Here is a 20,827-nt window from a genome sequence, read left to right as displayed (position 1 = left end):
ATATCGTGTAATAGAACCTTGAAAGTGAGGTGGAGCATAGTTGTTGTTGTGGTAGCCACATTTTCATGTGGAACATAGTAATTTATATTTGAATCTGTAGATCGTTGTTGTTGTTGTAGCAGTTTGTTGTGTTCTATCTTTCGTCTGCTTGATGCTGTTGAGTGTCAAGACCCAGGAACTCTGCGACTAAGATATGGTATGTCCACAGGGGTATGGGTCTGATATATATCGTATATCGTACATCTTATACGGCAGCTGTATTTAAACATGGCACCATATGTTGAGCAAGAATAGGTTAGGTTAGTGGACCTCATATTCCCCTAAAAATAACTTTTTTCAGTTTCAGAGATTGCCAAACCATTAAGGCTTCTATAACATGATCAGACATGTCATATGATCTGTCACTTTTTGTATTCATTAGACTTGTCTTATGTACGTCATATACGAATAGAGCACGCTCTAATTGGCATGTAATCTCATATGTATTGTACTTAGTTTATGGACATGGCGCTTGAATTCAATCGTCAAAGTTGAAAATTCTTTAGCTTTTGCTCGTCGCTTTTGTGAGATTTGTTTGCAGAGTTGCATTTTGAATGCATGCGCATAGCATGTAACTCCACCTTTAACAAGAGAAGTTTTTCCAAGCGTTTTGATCCAGTGCACTTCTACAAAAATTCAAACAGCAAATTTCTAGATGTCTTCCTTCATTTGAGATCATGTTTCTGCTCCAAATAAGAGTCCATATAGGGTCTTTGAAAGCAAGGTTTTTTAGTTTGCTCATGAACTTATTAACGATCCTTTATTTGATCTCAAAACAGATATTGAAACCTTCAGTGTTCGCTGGAATTAGGTGACTGTTAAAAGTTTTTATATTCCGTTGACTGCCAGGAACACTTTAGTTTGTCAAAAAGCAGCAGTAATTGTTTGCTTTTATCGATTGGCATAAGCCTTGCCAAGGAGCATTTGTTAATCCTCTTCTTGCAGTCTTCTTGCATCAAACCATATAAATATTTTAAGTAAAGAACGAATATTAGTTAAGCATATTCAGATAAGTTGTCCTTTCATCGTCAAAAGAATGGGTCCATATGTTTGTCTTGGGATTTGCCAGAGTCTGGCGCAATGTGGAGATCCAGTTGATGTTGGATTTGCCAGGTTTACAAACACGTTTGAACGTTTGAAACTGTCGAGAAATGTCAAATTTTTTTTTTTGGTTTCAGCTTCCAATAACTCCTTCAGCATGCTTCATTTCATTTTGCCCGAATTGGGAAGGAGTCTTAGTTCTCTGTTTTGTTGACACAATGTTTTTATCTCTGATTACTCTTCAGATAATGTGTTGAAAGCTTTGCTAGAACCACAATCATTGTTCTCCTCCAATAAGCTCCTCTCATTTTATGAGTTGTGGTTGTCGTATAAGAAAATGCAATCAGGGCTGCGATATATTAAGACATATAGCAATTATACCACCAATACCATCACATTTGTCACATTCACTTATAATATTCTCATTTTTGCACTACGCACGGTCTGAGGGGTAATTGATTTTTGGATATTGTGTATGCCGAGCCAAGGTTAAATGTCTACAGTACACAACAATGTCCTTCAAACAATTTCACCCAAGCTATAACTTATGTGCCGTAAAATGTATGTGTAGATTCACTTTCACTACAATTCCAAACTTTTGTTGACATTTTTTTGGAGGGTAATAACTTATTTACATTTTATTTCAATAAAATATTTGGTAAAATTAAATGTAGTAATACATATTAATAATAAAAATAATAATTAAGTAATAAATTCCATAGTGCTTGATTAGCATAAACTTAAAACAACAACAGGAAGTTTGACTTTCATGTCAAAAAAAAAAAAAAATAATAATAATAATAGAATGGTAATTTCGAAACAAGCTCTACGTGTGGAATATAGTTCAGTATAATTGAAATTACAGATGGGTAGTAATTAATTTAAGTTGTGGTATATACAGTTCGTTCTATGTATGTCCTTAAATATCTTAAATATTAAAAAAAAATTCCATGATACTGGAATCGGTTACTTAACGCTAAAACTAAAAAACGTATCCTTACTATCCTAAGGGAAGTTTATAACTTGTTGTTGTTGTTAGTGAGTGCTTTGATTCTCAGTTCATGAAAATTTGAATTTATGGCTGGCGGGACAAGCTTTTTTGATATGCTTGTACTGTGCATATTGCGGCACATTGGAAACATCACATTTCGTTAATTTCAGTTGACAATCAATGTTGAAGAGCTGCCGGAATTTATCTATGGTTAGTGGGGTATTAATACCTCCTATAGCCACTTTGGTATAGATTTTCGATAAATCTATTGCTTCCGGCTTAATACCATAATGCGAAACATATTCTAAAGCAGATGGGGATGAGGAGCCAACCAGCTTTGAGGTGTCTAATGTTGTATCACTATTGTCAGCCATATAGGGCTGGGGAGAGTTGCCACACAAAGAGGGCGATGTTGACGCTTTGTCGTTCGGATCGGAGGCAATTGTACATCTTCTTTTTTTGATTCGCATGGCTTGGACCATGGGAACATTGAATTCAGATGACTGATTCAAGGAGCTCTCTTGCTCATTGACAAATGATGATTTTCTTTTGGCACCCGTTCCATTTTTTCTTGCAGCCACCAACGTTGTTTCCTCACGTCCCGCCGACATAACAGTGCATCGTCTCTTTGTTATTTTCTTGGGCTGTGACTTGGATGATATGGGTATTGGGGTTGGAAGCACTTCTTCGCTTATATCAAGAATATATTGAGGCGAGGAATTCGCCGATGTTTGCTTGGCTTCTATGGACTTTCTAGCCACTAATCTGGCTATTGAAAGCCTAGGTATTGGCGGTTGCTGTGATATCTTGTACATTTCCTCATAGTACTCCTCTATGGCAATATCACTGCCATATTCAGTTTTCTTAAGGTTTTGCTTGTTAATGATTAAACCATTGGGGAACAAGATGAACATCTGCATGAAGAATTGCTTAATTTGTTCACTGGTAAATATTTCTCTGAATCTGCGCATCTCCTCACGATGCTCAGCATAACAATGCTGCATGCAGTGTTCAAATGACACTTGTGGAGCGTTGCAAAAATAGCAACGTTTAAAATTGCCACAATGATCAATCATATGGCGTAAAAGTGTTGACTCTGTGGCTGCATAAAATGGACACAAAGGACAACAATAGATTACACTATTCGATAGCTCTTTGAACGAGGAGCTTTCGTCGTTGGTATGGAAATTAACGGCATGTTGGACAATAGAAACCCGATTACCAAATAACTGACTGCACAGCGTGCATTGGTAGTAAGTTTCGGGTTTACCCACTTTTAATATGTCCAACATTTGATAATTACTCTCAATGCGTATATCCTGTGGCAAATGTTGTGACTTTGCCGTTCGAAAGTGTCTCTTTAAATGTTCCGGCTTTGAGCAATGGAAGGAACAATAGCCACAAAGTAGCCTTTGGGAATTGTCTTCATTCTCCGCTATGGATATATCCGCAGCATAGTACAAACGAACATTATGGGCACTAGGCAAATGCAATTGCAATTCATAGAAATTACCGGTAAATTTCCGACATTCGGGACAGCATACACGTCGCAATAAACGAAACATAAATGGCTTAGTCGATTCCACAGATACACTGTGTGCATTCTTGTAATGGGTACAGTACAATTCATCGAATTTCTGACTTTTATAATCACAATGATAGCAGCCGAATTCAAATCCTTTTAAGAAATTCTGGCCAGATGTATCCGCCACATCTTCATCTTCGTTCTCGTCTTCATCATCGACCACCTTGTCCAGACCCATTTTTTTGCGATACTTTTCCGACTCTTCTTCGTCTTCCATTAGAATGCCACGAATGTGCCTAATGCGTTTAGGATCATTACGCTGCCACAGAGGTCTGGTATCGGCTATATCATTTTCTCCTTCACATTCCAATTTGTGGTAGATATAACGAGCACTCCTGCTTTGGGTTGGATGTTTCCCATCAATATGACATAGTATTTGAGAGAGTTGATGTGAACCAAATGGACAATGCTTGCATTGATAAGGCAATTTACAGCCGTGTGCATTTTGACAATGCGTTTGTATCTGGGCCAAACTATTTGCTGTATGTTTGCAAACATCGCATATCCATCTAGATTTGGTCTTTGCATTGCTCGAAGACGATGCAGAAGAACAACTTGGTTCAGAGCCGGTGGAAGAACGAGTAGCTGGTGTTGTCATTGGTGCTGCTGATGCAACAGAGTTGTTAGATTCTGTGATGTCTTTATACTTTTTACCTAAAAATATCAGAACAAAAGAGAGAAATGTAAACTGGAAGCAAGTTACGACAAACTAGAGTCATCATATAGATAATGTTACTCAAAAAAGAACTTGAATCAAAATTTCCATGAAATTTTCTCTAAAGACAAAATTTCCATGAAATTTTCTCTAAAGACAAAATTTCCATGAAATTTTCTCTAAAGACAAAATTTCTATGAAATTTTCTCTAAAGACAAAATTTCCATGAAATTTTCTCTAAAAACAAAATTTCTATGAAATTTTCTCTAAAGACAAAATTTCCATGAAATTTTCTCTAAAGACGAAATTTCCATGAAATTTTCTCTAAAGACAAAATTTCCATGAAATTTTCTTTAAAGGCAAAATTTCCATAAAATTTTCTTTAAAGACAAAATTTCGATGAAATTTTCTCTAAAGACAAATGGTCCACTTATTTAAGAAATTTTCGCTGAAGCCAAAATTTTCAAGAAATTTCTCTAATACAAATTTTTATGAAATGTTCTCTTTTTTTTCAATATTTAAAAAACCTCCTTGATATGTATGGTCCACTTATTTATTTCTATGTTATTTTAACTTATGGAAAAATGGAACATAACTAACGCCTAGAGTATAAATCCAATTTTTATAAAATTTTAAACTTACCCACATAATTTGTTGTCGTCACTACACCTTCGGTATTATCTTCGTTTCTCTCATACTTCAAAATGTTCACTTTTGAAGATGCATGTTTATCGTTAATATGACGCTCCACGACGTATCGTTGATAATGCGAATAATTGCATTCCTCGCACACATGCAATGTAGGGCCATGAAAACGCAAATGGCCCAGCACACGATCAACCGCCATGCCTCTCTTGCATATATCTTCTTGACAGAAAGGACAACGATAACTCATAACAGTGCCGTGAAGTGTGGATAAATGAGAACGAAAAATATCTTCAGATATGTTGACATAATTGCAATCGCTTATGCCACACTTAAAACGTTTGGCCTCCTCCACAAAAACGTAAGGTATTTTAGCATTTTTCACACCCGCATTCGACGTAGACTGTGATGAGGGTATCAGAGAAGATGAAGCAAGGTTGGTCATTTTATCGAAGAACCTCTCATTGCTATTTAAACATGGTACTGGGTTGACGGGATCAATGCTGGCTACCACCGCCTGACCTGTGCTGTTGGGTAGATGAGCATTTTGTTTGTGCATCAAAAGATGTCGGTACATATTGGTGCGTACTTTTGTTTTGTATTCACATTCACCACAATTGACCTCTCGTTGGTATATCGGGGGAATGGGTAGCAATTCAATTTCGCTTGATTTAAAATGGGTTTTAGAACCCGATTTCTTGCGTTGCCATTCCAAAATTAACTTTTCTCCATATTTGCGTACATCCGCATCACTCAGTTCGCTGGTATAGACCAGATAGTAACATGCATCTTGTATCTGCTCCGTGCCATCGGCATTGGTAACAACCTTAGCCTTTAGCAGCTCTTTGGTGAACATGGTCAGTGTATGCCAATGCTTGTCGGAGAAATGTTTTAACATTTGCCCTGGATTGGCAGAGGTCTCCTCGCACAAATAGCAGAAGTAGCGATTTCTGGCATGATTTTTGATATGGGCCTTTATGCCGGCAGGACGATGATACTGGGCTGAGCAGTGGGGACACTTGAATACGTAATTATTGGGATTGGCAACACCCAAAGTGCTGATATGATACATAATGTGATTGTGGAATGTGTTTTCGGTTAATTGAGTGCGACAATTTTTAATCACACAGCGATACAGCTTGTCATCTAGTAGAAGAGAGTAAAAATTTCAAAAAATTAACAATATTTAAAAAAAAACGCTTTTTATATTTTCTTACCGGGAAAGCCTGTAGGTCCCACTATTTCCTCTATGGTGGCCCTTAATTTCTTATGATATTCCTCTTCTGTTTCCTTTTGCCTAGCTACTAAACTTCGCTGCATTTCGGCAGCACTCAGGGCATTTCTATTTGCATTTGATGTCTCCATTTTCTTGCTAAGAATATCACAAATATTCCTGGATGCTGGGCTTGAACCGGCTTCATTATCATTAGGCATAGATGTAGTGAGTTTGTTGGTTTTACTTATGATATGAAACTGGTCCGAATGCTTCATGTAATCCTCCACATCACTAGCCTGGTATAGGCAAAAGGCGCATGAAAAATAGTCGCATTTAGTTGAAAGATTGCGTCGCTCGTGAAAGCGCAAATGATCGCTCATAGCAACTGGAACACGAGAGGTAAATTTGCAGCCATTTGCCATACATTTATACTGGCGCGAGGTTACGGTAGGTGTGCCTGGCTCTATGCCTGCAGGCGGCACATTCAAAAGTTGTGGTGGAGGTTCGGGTTCAGTAACTGCCAGCGTCTCTTGGGGTTCTTTATCGCTGGCTACCGAGATGTTGGCCAACATGGAGGGTTGTATGCAAATATTGAAACCCACAGAAGCCGAAGAAGAATTGCCTCCATATTGTGTGGAAACTGTTTGAGTAATGACAAAATCTCCTGCTGTAGCCTGACCCACGGGCACAGTTTCGGCCACTACTATGGGTCCTGGCGAATCATCCTGCGAACGGCGCGTCGACTCTTTATTATGTGTCGCAGACTTGTGCGCATTTGCCAAAATATTTGAAACCTCCAAAGAGGCCGCTCTTGATTCCAATAGCTCTTGGCGTTCCTCTTCTATTTGTTGCGCCCATATGTTACCTGACTTTTTCGACGACAAGGTGCAGACTTTGGCTATCTTAGGCATTGATAGCTGATGTGGCTCTTCTTCTTGATTCAAACTAACAACACTGGCAATTTGTAAGGAACTATCCTCCATCACTTGGGCAGCTGAGGCTACGGATGTAATGACAAATTCATTGCCAACATTTCTAAAGGCTTTATCATCTATTAACAAAGGCTCTGTCAAAGGCATTTCTGGCTGTGGCGGCATATCTATGGTGGGAGGTTTGGGTTTAGCATTTAAAAGGGCTCCCAAGAGTGTGTTAGACTGGGGAACGCCTGTGGCTGCAGAAGCCGGTGCAGATGCCGAAGACGGGGTGGGACTTTCTGAGTTCGAAGTGGACAAGCAGTCACCAGTCATTCTTCTTAGCTTTATGCGTGGGCGTTCCTCACCTCCGCCACCTTGGCCACCAGTATTTGTAGTTGAGTGTTGGCTAGAATCGGAATTGGGTTCAATCACCGGACGGTTGATGTGCCTATCCACCATATGTTTGATCTCTTTGGTTATGGAGTATTCCTGGTCATTGGCAAAACACTGTTCTTGGCAGAGAGTACAATAACCCTTCCACTTGATTTGGGCATGTTCACACAAAAAGTGATTTTCCAAACCCACGGCATCGCTGGAAAACAAAAACGAACAGTTGTCCAGCAAGCAGTAGAATTTCACATTGTTATCCTTTTGGGAATAACCAACATTTTGTATTTGGCTTGTGCTGACATTTTTGCTTTGAGTTGGAATTGTGGCCTTTAAAGATATGTCCGATTGCTTCTCTTGGGCTGTTTGTTCCGATATAAAGTCTAAGGCATCTTGTATGCAAGTATGACTTTCATCCATTTGCAAACCCACTGTTGGCACTGTGGCACTAAGGTTGGAATCCAATATGGAGGATATATCATTCAGATCCGTCAACGGTTCTAGGGGGGTTAATTCAGGTACCAAATCGATAGGATCATTGCAAGGTGAATCTGGCAAAAGGTCATCCATAATGTTAATGACCGGCTTAAAGCCCACATTGTGTAAGGGCGAGGAGGAGGCTTGGGATTTATCGGTAATTGCCGATTTAATGGTAATGGGAGATGACGAATTCGATTGTGGCTGGCAAGGCTTTTCCTTGGAGGATTTCTTCTTGGGATAGAATAGCAAAGGAGGCATGGACTTTTTTGATTTGGCAGCATTTCCCTTAAAAATGCCAAATTTCTGGAATATGCCTCTATTTTTATTTTTCTGCAAATGACTTGAGTTGTGAGTGCTGCCACTGTTGGGCGCCGACTCGGTAATTTCAATGTCTTCCCATTCTTCGTCATCACTTATGACAGTCACTTCTTCATTGCTATCCTCATTTTTATCTGACGATTTGTTTGTATCTTTTTTTTGCTTTTGTTCTAGCTCTCCGCCAGCTGTTGTATGGCTGTCATTTTCAGTTGACTGGTCTTTTTTTGTGCTTTTGGCAGTCTCTTGTAAACCCTTAAGTCTTTGACTCAAACGTTCGGCCATGGAGGTGACCATTGGCTTGTTCGACGTTTCGACTGCTTTATCTGGTAGATCAATGTTTACAATAGATGAGGCTAGTATTTGTATGGGAGGTGAATTGGTTCCAACTTCAGAGGAGGAAACAAAAACATTAGAAGCCTTTGTGGGAGGACAATGTTTCTTTGCGAGATTGTTATCCATTTGTTCATGGGCTTCATTCGATTTCCTTTTATTACACTTGAACAGCATATCAATGGAATCAGAAATAAGATCGGACATTCTTGTTTCACAAGGTTGATTAGCAACGGCTTCGCTTTCTTGCAGTTGTAGCAGTTCCATTTCTTGGGTTTTTGCAGCCTCGGCTGCTAAGTTCAAAAGTTCATCTTGCACATCTCTTGAGTTCGATGAGGTTAGCTGCTTCTCGGGTACTTGTTCTTCGGCGGCCAAAGCTGCCAAGGATAAAAGCTCATCTTGAACTTCTTTTGCCTCATAGTCTTCATTGATTATTTGACAATTGAATGTTGGTCTGAGGTTTGCCTTAGCATCGGAAACTTCTTTTAAAGAGCCCTGTTCGTGGCCACTGAGCACTATAGTATACTTTTTAGCTGCAATTTGCACTGATGATGATGATGATGAGGATGAAGTCGATTTGGGACTATCGCTGTTTTCACTGACCGCTGAAGATTGATTTGCTTTCTTTGGTGTTAACATTTTAGTTGCTGTTACATCCCCTTCATTTACAATGATTAGGGGATCGCCTTCCATTTTCTTCGGCGATTGCGGTGGCTCCTTGGTATTTGTTTGCTTTTTGGATATAGTTTTGGTGCTAGCTATTTGCGCTCTTGGTGGTGTCATTAATGTAGCCACAGACTTTAGAGCTATAGTGGGAGACTCAGTTGCAGCTGTGGTGGCTTGAGGGTTTTCTTGTCGCAATGGTGTTGCCACTTTGGAGTTGGTCTCAGATGTCACTTCCTTCTTAGACAATCGTTTGCTTTCGTGTTCATTTTCCAATTGGGGCGTTGACACATCTTTCTGTGACTGCTTTGCCTCGAGTGTTTCTTTTTTATTTTCCTTTGCCTGCTTTATTTTATCATCGGTGCAAACGGTTGTTGCTTCGACTTCCTTTGTAGATTCTGTTGCTACACCCTCATTGTCCTTATCAGTTTCGTTGACCACTTCCTGCTCCTGCTCCTTCTCCTCTATTTGTTTTTCTTTCTCCCCATTTTCTTTTTCATTGATTTCCCTGTGAGCGTCTGCACTATGATTATCATTATCATCATCTATATCGATTACTTCCTCTTCTTTTGCTATAATTTCTCTTGCCTGCTTTTCTCTAGCCAAGGCCTTATCCTCGGGCACTAGTTCCACATCAGCATAATCGAACAGTGTTATGGTATAGCCCAAAAGATCAACATTTTTGTGGCCCAACTGATGTTGCTCAATGTAATGTCGTTCCAAGTTTTCCCGTTTTATTTGCAGGAAATTACATAAATGACAAACATGTGCCTTTATCACCAATCCTCTTGTTTGTACCGGTGAATTGACTATAGTAGCACTCGCACAGTTATTTTTAATGTGGCGAGTAGCCGCTCTTAAACGGTTGCTACCCCAACGACATTTGGAGCATTCGTGTTGAAATTCGGCCGTATGACTTTGGAAATGATCCAGCCACCTAGGCATAGTAGTGTTAAAGTATTTCAGACAAAACGGACATCTATAGAACCAAGTGGCGGTTTTGTTGTTTTTACCAACTCCAAACATCGGCTTGCTCAATTTGCCTTGTTTGAATTTCTGCACGAGAATGGGGGCCAAGCGTGAAATGTAGCTCTCTCCATGGTTTAATTTGTAATGAGAAGAGCAAGATGTTGCAGGTAGTTTCTTACTGCAGAGCACACACCATGAAGTATGCTTGGATTGATTATGCCAATGGACATTGGTGTTCTTTATCGCCTCTACTTCATTGTTGGTGGTTGTTTCCTCTTCTTCTGCTTCCTGTTCATCCTCGCTGTTGCTTTCATTCTCGGATGCAGAATCGTTCATAGGGTCAACGGAAAGCTTAGCTTTCTTACTTTTTGGACAAGGTTTATTTAGAGTTTTTCTCTTATTCTCGGGAGTGAAGATTTCCTCATCTTCTTCTTCTTTTTCCCTTTCTACATTCTGCTCTTCTGGAAGTTTAATGGGGGTATGTGGTTTTAACACTGGCATTTTCCTTCTGGTTGGGGTGGTGTCATTAGAATTTTGATCTGATGTTGTTGCCTCATCGTTTGCATCTATTGCAGCCTTGCTGCCCCTCAGCGATCTTCTGAGTGGCGGCTGTTGAGTTGTTGGTGTTACATTATCTGTCTGCTTTAAACGACCAGATCTTCTTTTTAAATTGGAATCAGATTCAGCTTTAAGCTTCGACGATGTTGTAGGCTGTACAAACCGTTTATTAGTTGGCTTTTCCATTTCTGTCTTTTTATTTTTATTTTTCTCATTCATTAAAGTGCACATGCGCTTGCCGGTTGCCGTGAGAACGCCTTCACAAATAAACATATCACGTATGTCTTCGTTCAGCCTATCAAGCTCGTTACGTTTCTTTTTAACATTGGGAGTATTTCTGCCAGATTTGGGGGCTTTTCTATCCTCCTCATCATCAACGTGATTCTCCTCCTCTTCATCTGGACTCTCAACTTCTTTTTTAACGGGTTTAGTCGGCCTTCCAATGCGTTTAGCTTTGATCTTTTTGTCCGCTTTTGGTTTTTTGTTATCAGCTTTTGAAGCACCACCATTTGGCTCTTTTTCCTCGTCATTATGATTCTTTGCAGCGGTATCTATGGCCGATTTTATAACTTGTAACTCATCGTTGCTTAAAATTTTACCCAGCAGATTTAATATGTGCTGTTTGTCAGCGCTGGGCTTTATCATTTCCTGTACAAATTCATTTAGGAAAACATGACGGCTGCTTTCGTCCTCTGGCGGGGTGGGTGTGTGAGTTATAGATTTGCTACCGCTGCTGCTAGGCTCATTGTCATCGACTTCCTCTTTAAGGCTGGCAGCATCGACCGTTGTTGAACATTCCTCCTCAGCAGGCGTTGCGTCAGCAGATGTACTAGACACTGCACAGATTTGGTGTTCTTGCTCTTCAGCCACAGAGCTCGTTTGTTGTAAAGATGTTGTTTCTTCTTGTTTGTCTTCTGTTGGCTTTTCTGTTGCGCCACCTTGCTCAGGCTCAACCAGATTTTCGTTTTCTATGTCCGGCCCTTTGACGTCACCACTACTTTCTCTTCTGGCTGCTGGAAGCAAAGGTTTCTTGTTTCTCACTATTGGTAGCTTGATGGCCAGCTTTTTCATTTTTTTCCCTAAGAATTTTGGTTTAGCAACTTCTTGTGCATTTTTAATGTCCTTTTGGTCAAAATTCTCCTTTTCTGCTTTGTCATCCGAAGAACAGACTTCAGATTTGCCTTTATCCTCAGTTGACTGTTTATCGCAGTCAGTTTTTGCATTTGACTCATCACCAACAGTAACCAACGGTTTGGTTTCACCATCTTTAGATTTTTCCTCAGTGGTAGCTGCCTGCTTTGGTTTTTCGTCCTCAACTGCTTTATTCTTATCAAAACTTTCTGTTGCAGCCTTATTTTCTTCCTTATCCTTTGTTGCTGAGGCATTTTCAACACTGTCGTCAGCTGCTTCCTTTTTGGTTTCATCATCACTGTTTTCTTCATTGCTTTTTGTTTTTGTTTTTGTACATCGTGCAGTTTTCCCAGCTTCTTTTTTGCTTAGATGCTTAAAGACATTGATGGCATTTTGAGTTTCGTTAAAATTAATCGTAGCTCGTGTCCTTCGCTTTCCGGTGATAATATTTTGTGTCGACACGGTGCAGTTGTCATCGGTTTTTTGAAACATCTCCTCCAAATTTTTATTACGCCGAATAACCTCCCTTTCTTTCTCCTCTTTCTTTTTCATTAGTTTTTCTCTTTCCTCGACATCTTCTAGCATAAGGGCATTTGCCTTCAGCAGTTTACCCTTATCCACTAGAGGAGCACTAGCAGTAGGAACCATGGTACAGCGTCGGCGCATAATACGCTGTGGTTTGAACTCAGCACTGGAGGGAAACATAGCACTATTGTCGTTGTCTCCTAAAGATGCTTTAGTCTTGGACAAAAGATTCTCGGTAGTTGTTTCATGTTCTGCAGAGGAATCCACTGCATTAGTTGTGTCATTTTCTTCTTGTTTTGATAGCTCTTTGGCCCTACAACGGGGATCTCGCAAGTTTGTGGGCTTTTCATTGGTTTTTTCCATATTGGCCTTTTCATTGACTTTAGTGCAGTTATCCTTTTGAGTATTTGCATCAGATTCGGTTTCAGAATCCCAATTTTCTTCAGAATCATTTCCTTTTGGAGGATTCGGTGCATTTATCACCTCAATAGGTGGGGCAGCAGCAACTTTTTTCGTTTTCTGGCCAGCAGCTTCGTTGGATTTACCCTCATTATTATTCGTTGCTTTTGGTTTTTCCTTTGTCTTATCATTACTTTTAATCTCTACTCCGGAGGAGACATTTTTCTCATCCAATTTCTTAGATGCAGGTTTAGTTTGGTCAGGGGGTTTAGTCACCACATTTTCTTCCGTCTTCTTCTTGGGTATTTTGAAACTTAGGCTCGCTTTTGGAAATTCTGTTGTAAAGTTTTGAGTTCTATACATTTTATCCAAAGTTGACTCCCCTGCAGGTGTTTTGCTTGTGGAATCGCTGGTGTTAGTTGTTGTAACTGCGCACTTCTCCTGCTGCTTATTATTATCCGATTTATTTTTATCTTGCGATTCGGAAATCTTCTTTGAATTTTCTTCGGAAGCTTTCTTTTTGGCTGCTTCGGTTTCTTCAATTTTTCGATTGCTCCTATCTTGAAAATCTCTTTTGTTTGCAGCATCCAAGGCCAGAGCCCTCTCCTTGGCCTCCTTAAACTCTTTGTAAGTACGAGGTTGCTGTTGCTTGGGTTTCTTTGATTGAAAATAGCGAATTCGTTCTAGGCTATCGTTTAAGGCCGAATTAAATCGGTTGCTGGCAGAAGTTGTGGAATGCATAAAAGAAGAAGACTGCGCTGGAAATGAAGCCAAAGGTGGTGATGGTGTGTTATTGGACATTTGTTGCATATTTCCAACAAAGGGATTTGTTAGGTATGTTGGTTGTTTCGATTGAAGATTAAACGCTACAAATGCCGAAGGCGAATTTCTCACCAAGCCTTGGTCAAGGTTAGTGTTAGTGTTCCAATTTCCTACAAAATCATGTTTGGGGGCATTCGGAATGAAAGCATGGTTCACATGGTCCTCATAAGGTTGACATACACTTTTTCTGCGCATGGGACCAATGACTTGCGGTTGATTTTGCTTATCCCAGGGTAGACGGTTATCACGATTATCACATTTATTTTTATTATTATTGTTGTTATTGTTAATAGGCTCTGTGTTGGAGTTCCAGTTTTCTGCGGGTACATTCCTTGATGGCTTTGGAACAAAAGGATTACTGACCATACTTCCGCTTGAAGAAAGTTCTGCGGTTTGGCACATACTCTTCCTACGGGCAGGTGGAGCGACTGGCAATGGTTTTGCTTCTTGATTCTTTAATTGGGGTCCCTCTACATGTGTGGGTAATCGGGCATCATTTTTATTGCCATTGTCCTCTGGATCAGTATCCCAGTTTTCCTCTGGAGTAATATTTGGTTGTGTTATACTCAATGTTCTAATGGGTTCTGGCGATGTCTTGGGTAATTGTCTAGCAATTCTTGGATCATTTCTGAAGGGGGCTGGTATTACTGTTGATGTGACAGGCATGGGGTTATTATTCTTTAACTGTGTGGAAAATCTAGCATCATTTGTATTGCCATTATCCTCTGGATCAGTATCCCAGTTCTCTTCTGGAGTTATATTTGGTTGCGTTACATTTGGTCTTCTAATGGGTTCCGATGATGTCTGGCAGAATTGTCTGGCAACTCTTGGATCATTTCTGCCAGTCACTGGTGCTGTTGTTGATGTGGGGGGCAAAGGTTTACTATTTACAGAGGCATTCAACTGCGCTTGCCGCTTTAATCGCGGATCATGCGCATTAATAGATGGCAGGACATTCACTCCAGCTGGTGGAAGATTGATTTTCGCCTTTAAACGCGGATCATTTGGAATACGGCTGGCAGACTGATGGCTGCATTCACTGCCCTCGTTAGAGGATAAAGATTGCAAACGTTCTTGTCTCGGATGAGGATTGTATTTAAGAGCCAATCTTTCACAGGTTAAAGTTGCACTACTACTACCAGGACTAGCACTGTGTTCGGTGCCCTTTTGTGTTTCTAAGCTAGGTGATGTGGAGTCTCTTGTGTGTGGTGAGCCAAGTTTTGCTATTTGCGCAAATTTTTTGCGTACATAGTCAAGAGAATTTGTTGGGTCTTCACTGGTCGGCTTTTTTGGCCTACGTGTGCCTATCTCTGAAATATCTGGCGGCACATAATCCGCCCCAGATTCCCTCAGTAAATTATTTATATCGCTGGCGGATAGGGGAGGGCTCTTCAAAACATCTGGTATGGAAGCATTACGACCTGGTGGAATGGCAATGGGCAATGACTGAAAAGGTTTTCCTGGCTGTTTATCATCCGGCAACTTTTCACCCAAGCGATTAAAAACTCCCGTAGTAGTGGACTTGTTTTTGTGACCACTATTGTGAACTTCATTATATTTTTCCCAAGACTCATCCGGATTGTAGGCTTCATCGTTAGGTTGCGAGGGATTTATATCGATTTTATGTAAACATCGTTGTGGATCTCTTAAAGGTGGTGAGTTTTGTGATGGCTGCTGATAGAGATGTTGGTGATGGGGAGGGAAATGGCGCTTTGCCAAGTTTTCTGGTAGCGGTTCGGTAATAACCACTTTAACTTTTTGCAAAACCGAAGATGATGATGAAGATGGTGGCTTGGAATTAGAGTGTACATTTTGTTGCAGTTGTTGTTGATGTTGATGTTGTTGCAGTTGTTGTTGATGTTGTAGATGCTTCATTGCCGAATGGTTGTGTAAATCCTTAGCAATATGATGATGTGAAAGTGGGGAGCTGGAACTACGATCAGTGGGCAACTGATGATGAGTATCTACGTTTGAACGCCTTTGAAAAGGAGTTTGAAGACTATCAGATTTTGCTTTTGTTACATCATTTCGGGAATCTTGTCGATTTGTGACTTGTGTCTTGCGATCCTCTGCTCGATTGCCGTGTGACTTACGTTGTCCCTCATGTTTGGGAGAATCGGTGGAACGTTGTTGTTGTTGTTTATGAGAATAATGCTGACTGGGGCGAGAATCACTTAAGCGCGATTTATGATCATGGAATTTTGAATCGGCATTGGAAAGTCTATCTTTGGGAGGTTTATCCTCCGAGAGACGCCTTTCAGTGGGAATAACAACTGGTTGCACTTTCTCATCGTTGTCATCTGCAATAAGTTCAGGTGAAGGGCTAGCTGGAGCATAGGCTAAATTTTTCTCATTATTCTTAGACTTATCAGTCTTAGATGACGACGACGACGCCGAAGTTGATGGTGAGTGCAAATGTTTTGACGTTGTTTTTGCTTGTGCTGAGTTTGTTTCAGATTCTTCATTCTGCAAGAATGATGAATGCTTTATAATGGAAATGCAAAAGCAAAATAAAAGAAAAAACAAAAACATAAATTATAATTAAAAACAAAAAATAAAATAAAAAATAAATCAAAATAAGAACGTTTTTTTTTTATTTACCTTTTCAATTTTTGCATGCAATTTTATCAAGACACCTTCGCATTTTAATAATGTTTCCATTTTTAATCTAAAAAATAAAAAAAAAAAAAACAAAAAAGAGAAAATTTTAACATAGAGAAGATTTCAGGTTTATTGTAAAAAAAATATAAACGGATGTTAAGGAGGGGGCCACTTTTTCCCAAAGCACTTAGCCTATGCGAAGCGTAGATCGATGGGGGCGGCTCAAGGTTGTGCACAAAATAGAAGAATATTTCGATGCCAAGATGTATTCGTGGGCGGTAAGCATCGACATCGATTGATCCAATCCTTAGACCAGTACCTTAGAGACTGGATAAACCATATCATAAGGAACAGGGGTATAAATTGTGAGTACCATGACATAAAGATAAGGGAGAAAGTGGTACAGGACGCGGCATTTTATTGCCACTTCTATGGGTGACCATCATAAATAACCTATTGCGGATTCAGAATGGGGAGGATTTTGAATCCACCTGCGATGCAGATAATGCTATAATAACAAGGGGAAGGTACCCGAAACATATATGCAGAAAAGCCCAGTCTTGATGATGGCATACGACTAGGGGCTGAATGTAAACCCAGAGAAGATTGAGATCTGCCTGCTTACGAGGTAAATACCCGGGTATTTACCCATTTATGCTGCCCTATAGACCGACCACCCGATCTCCCGATAAAGGGTATTGAGTCCATAAAAGATCCATTTATTACCAGAACTGTGGTCTGGTAGACCCTTACTTATTTGGATATAGGTCCCATATATACCGATCTCCCGATATAGTGTAATGAGACTATAAGAGGAGTATTTTCATCATATTTCGATGAAATTTGGCACAGCGAGTTCCGGTACCCCTCCAAACCTTTTTGTTGAACATCGTTCAGATCGGACCATATTTGGATATACCTGCCATATAGACCGATCTCCCGACATAGAGTATTGAGCCCATAAAAGGAGAATTTTTCATTCGATTTTGATGAAATTTAAAACAGTGGTCCGATCTGTACCACATTTGAAAGAACGCACTGTGTTAAATTGCATCGAATTCGGGTGATAAATGGATCTTTTATGGCCTCAATACCCTATATCGGGAGATCGGTTGGTCGGTCTATAGGGCAGCTATATCCAAATACAGTCCGATCTCAACCGCACTTCCCAGAAATGGATAGGGGTCTACCAGAACTCACTGTTCATGGAAATCTGATGTAAAATGACCAATTTATTGCTTCATGACTTTAAGTCGGGAGATCGGTCTATATAGCAGTAGAATACCATCTCTAAACATGGGTCCTCTCGTTTGCTAGGCAGATGCGCTACCAACTCAGCCAACCACTTGTTTATAATGTGCATAGCTTAGGGTAAACAAAACAGTTGGTATATTTTTAGAACAAACAGCATCGTCTTTTGCTCTCGTAAATACTCCTTACTTTTTTTTTTTTTTTGCCTACTCTTGGAAAGTGGTTATGAATTTGAGTTTACTCATACTCTTTGTGTTCGGGTTTCACTCGCAACCAACATTTAAAAAAAAATTGTAGGCGAGAAACAATGAACCACCTTTAATTGACAGAATGAGCAAATGATAAAAAAAATTTTAGCATTTTACATTCCGTTACCATATTACATCTAGAAAATAAAATCCCATATATCACATATTAACAATTTTTAACATCAACAATCACAAATTAATCAAATTTTAGAAATTTGACATTGCGAAGGTATAGAGTAACGCCTCCTCTATTTGTTAAACGATCACCTCTGAAAAGATTATATCCTCTAAAGGCAAATATGGCATCATTGCTATCTGGGTGAAACCAAGTTTCGGAGACACAGATGGCATCTATCTCAGAACCTTCAAAAAGCTGTCGCAATTCATCAATTCTGTTGGTGTAAGGGTGTAAGCTTTGCCAAGATTCGTATCATTGTGAAATTCTCGTCTCTGGAACCGGAAACATAGCTACTCATAATTTATGATTTTAGCAGAATTCAACACATCGAAATTGTAGAAGATGAAACTTAAATATGCAGTATAAATATGATTGTCCGCGACTGCAATTGCAGCTACTCCATATCCGCAACCTGTGGCTAAGCTTCTCGTCACGACGAAGAACATCACACAAATCGATGGTCCCTCTTTTTAATGATAAATTTAATGTGCTATTTCGTCGCTGTCGCAATCATGTCATTTGACCCCGAAAAATTTCTTTCATTGGGATTTGGCAGTGAAAAATGTACACCTTTTAGCCAAACAACACTTCAAAGTTTAAAATGTGAAATAGTTTGGCAATTTTCTACATTTGATTTAAATTATGTCTTAAAGATTTTAAAAAATATATGTAGCGTAGCGCAGAGGTAGCATGTTCGCCTTTGACGGTCAAGCTGTGTCGAAAAGTTGCTAAAAAATGTTTGCTCATAATTCCAATAGATCCTTTATACATAAAAAAAATATTTAGTACAATTAATCATAGCGCTTGATGATTGCACATCCCTTAATAAAAAAAAATAATAATGATGGAAAAATGAATCAAGTGTATAAAACTTACTTTTTAGCTTGATTGGTAAGGAGTCCATATAACATTTCCATCTTCTGCAATTGCGCTTTGCGCGGATTATCCCCTTGTTGGTCGTTGTTGACTTTAAGCTTTTCAATGACCTTCTGTATGAAGGGGATATATTTTTGCATTTCCTTAAATTTGGCCTCATATTGTGCATCAGTCATTTTGGTAGTTTTTTTTTTGTTATATTGTTCTATGTATATAGGCTTTTTTGTTCAGACGATTCTTCTTAATTTTATGGTTGCATATCTTTTATAAGTCTTTTAGTTGCTAGGTCTGTAAGAAAAGGATATAAATTTCGATTCATAAATATACATATAAGGCGCGTATAATATTAAAAATTTTAAATTATTCTACTAAAGGTACATAAATTTCATCATTTTGACCTGACATACTCGGGAGGTGGGGTACTGAACATAGGCTGATTGAAACTTAACTTGTTGTATATTGCAAGTAGTAATATTAAATAATTGAGAATGACTATTATGTTGCGATTGATGCGGCATTTGTCAGCAGAGCTGCCAAACGTGACGATTTTACTTAATTTTGACGTTTTTTATCCAAAATTTGGCATTTTGACGCTTGCAATAGGGAACTCTTCCACCCTGTAACTCATAACATTAGCCCACCTCTCATTCAATATGATAGAAACCTACACATAAATATCAAGCACGTGGTGTGGTCTTAGGAATGCAGGCAGCATGGACCATATCCGTTAGTCACCAACTTGTGGGCCAACTCATTCCCACCACGCCTGAGGCCTCGACAGACAGGTAAAAAAGCAGTTCACTCATATCGAATATATATTGAACAATTCTTTATTCTTCTGCTCTCTTTACCTCTCAGCGTCCAGTGCATTGTTAGCGAGTGTTCCATGGCTAGTCAATGAGTGGGGAGTCTCAGTGAGAGGCCGTGGGGTACCGGTTCTTGCTTAAGTACTGAGTGCCTATGATAATCGATATGACAAGGCGAGTTATTCGTGCCCTTAAATCACCAAGTATCATAACGTTCCTGGAGTGGTCGGACCTATTGAACTTAACGGGTTTAACACCTCCACATACAAATATTGCTACAACAGTATCTCCATAATCAGCTTAAGAACAAGCTTTCTCAGATCCAGGATAAATATAGTCCTGCTGTTTCACCACAAAAAAAAACTGGATTTATGCTACGAATCACATGACTGACGCGTGGTACGACCACTCACGTGCACACCTGTATTCCCTACCACTTCCTGATGGTTATTGGTATATGGATGGTTTCTGTAGACTATTCAAGCTTTTTCTTCAGAGTCTTTAATCATGCAAATCGGTTCTGTAGACCAAGAGTTATAGGTTGGAGAAGTGGAAAGCGGTCAACTTTGACACCCTGTATTTCACCTTGTATTAAAGATGTACAGGCTGTTTCGGTTTTTAAATTCCCATTTGATACCACATCAGAAACAGGCCTCTAACCACCTGGGAATCGAACCCACTGATAATCCGAGCTACTACCAACTCAATATCTACTAATACATAGTACCAAACAAGGTTCCCGGCACGGGATAGCTTGAGCACCACACAGACTGGAACTTTGAAGCCCGAGCTTATATATAACTGTCAAGAGAAGCATAGCTGAGAGCAACCGGGCGTGTCCACAGGTTGCGGATGGTGGAATGCTCCATTCGGAATAGCTGCAAAGTTAGCCATGGACAATCAGCAGTATCGAGCGGAGTCTCAGTGAGAGCTCTTGCATAAATACTGATTTCCTGTGATACTCGATATCACAAGGGGAGTAATTGACGCATATAAATAACCAATGGCCACCCTGTCCTCATGGAAAGAGCTACAGGACATTGACGAGGAATCCCACCTCTACATGTAAATATGGCTACAACAACAGCAACCAAACCAAGTTTAAAGATTTTCAGGAACTTAATTTTTCTTATATATACATCTTTCCATCTACAATATCTTTCATTACGAAAATGGCAACCCTGTTGAGCAAATATTTC

General features: G+C 39.6%; 1 protein-coding gene and 1 long non-coding RNA gene across 4 annotated transcripts in view; one reads left to right on the top strand and one right to left on the bottom strand.

Moving 5' to 3' along the window:
* Positions 1-316: 316 nt before the first annotated feature.
* LOC106090632 (uncharacterized) overlaps positions 317-20,827 on the bottom strand; it is a 32,840-nt gene continuing 12,329 nt past the window's right edge. For 2 of the 3 annotated variants that reach the window (XM_013256902.2, XM_013256901.2), the window contains exons 2-6: positions 18,823-19,110; positions 16,270-16,336; positions 6,174-16,152; positions 4,954-6,102; positions 317-4,310 (exon numbers count right to left, since the gene is read on the bottom strand). In XM_013256902.2, coding sequence (XP_013112356.2) covers positions 2,140-4,310; positions 4,954-6,102; positions 6,174-16,152; positions 16,270-16,336; positions 18,823-18,998 — 13,542 coding nt within the window. In that variant the 5' untranslated portion in view covers positions 18,999-19,110 and the 3' untranslated portion in view covers positions 317-2,139. The remainder of the gene's footprint in view (positions 4,311-4,953; positions 6,103-6,173; positions 16,153-16,269; positions 16,337-18,822; positions 19,111-20,827) is intronic. The other variant, XM_013256903.2, reaches the window with a different exon arrangement.
* Positions 17,920-18,799, top strand: LOC131996704 (uncharacterized). Its single transcript, XR_009397939.1, has 2 exons — positions 17,920-17,997; positions 18,062-18,799. It is a non-coding gene; the product is annotated as an uncharacterized LOC131996704 (long non-coding RNA).

This window comes from Stomoxys calcitrans, chromosome 4 (genome assembly GCF_963082655.1).
Source record: "Stomoxys calcitrans chromosome 4, idStoCalc2.1, whole genome shotgun sequence".
In the NCBI taxonomy this organism is placed as follows: Eukaryota; Metazoa; Arthropoda; class Insecta; order Diptera; family Muscidae; genus Stomoxys; species Stomoxys calcitrans.
This window is presented reverse-complemented; position numbering and strand designations above follow the sequence as displayed.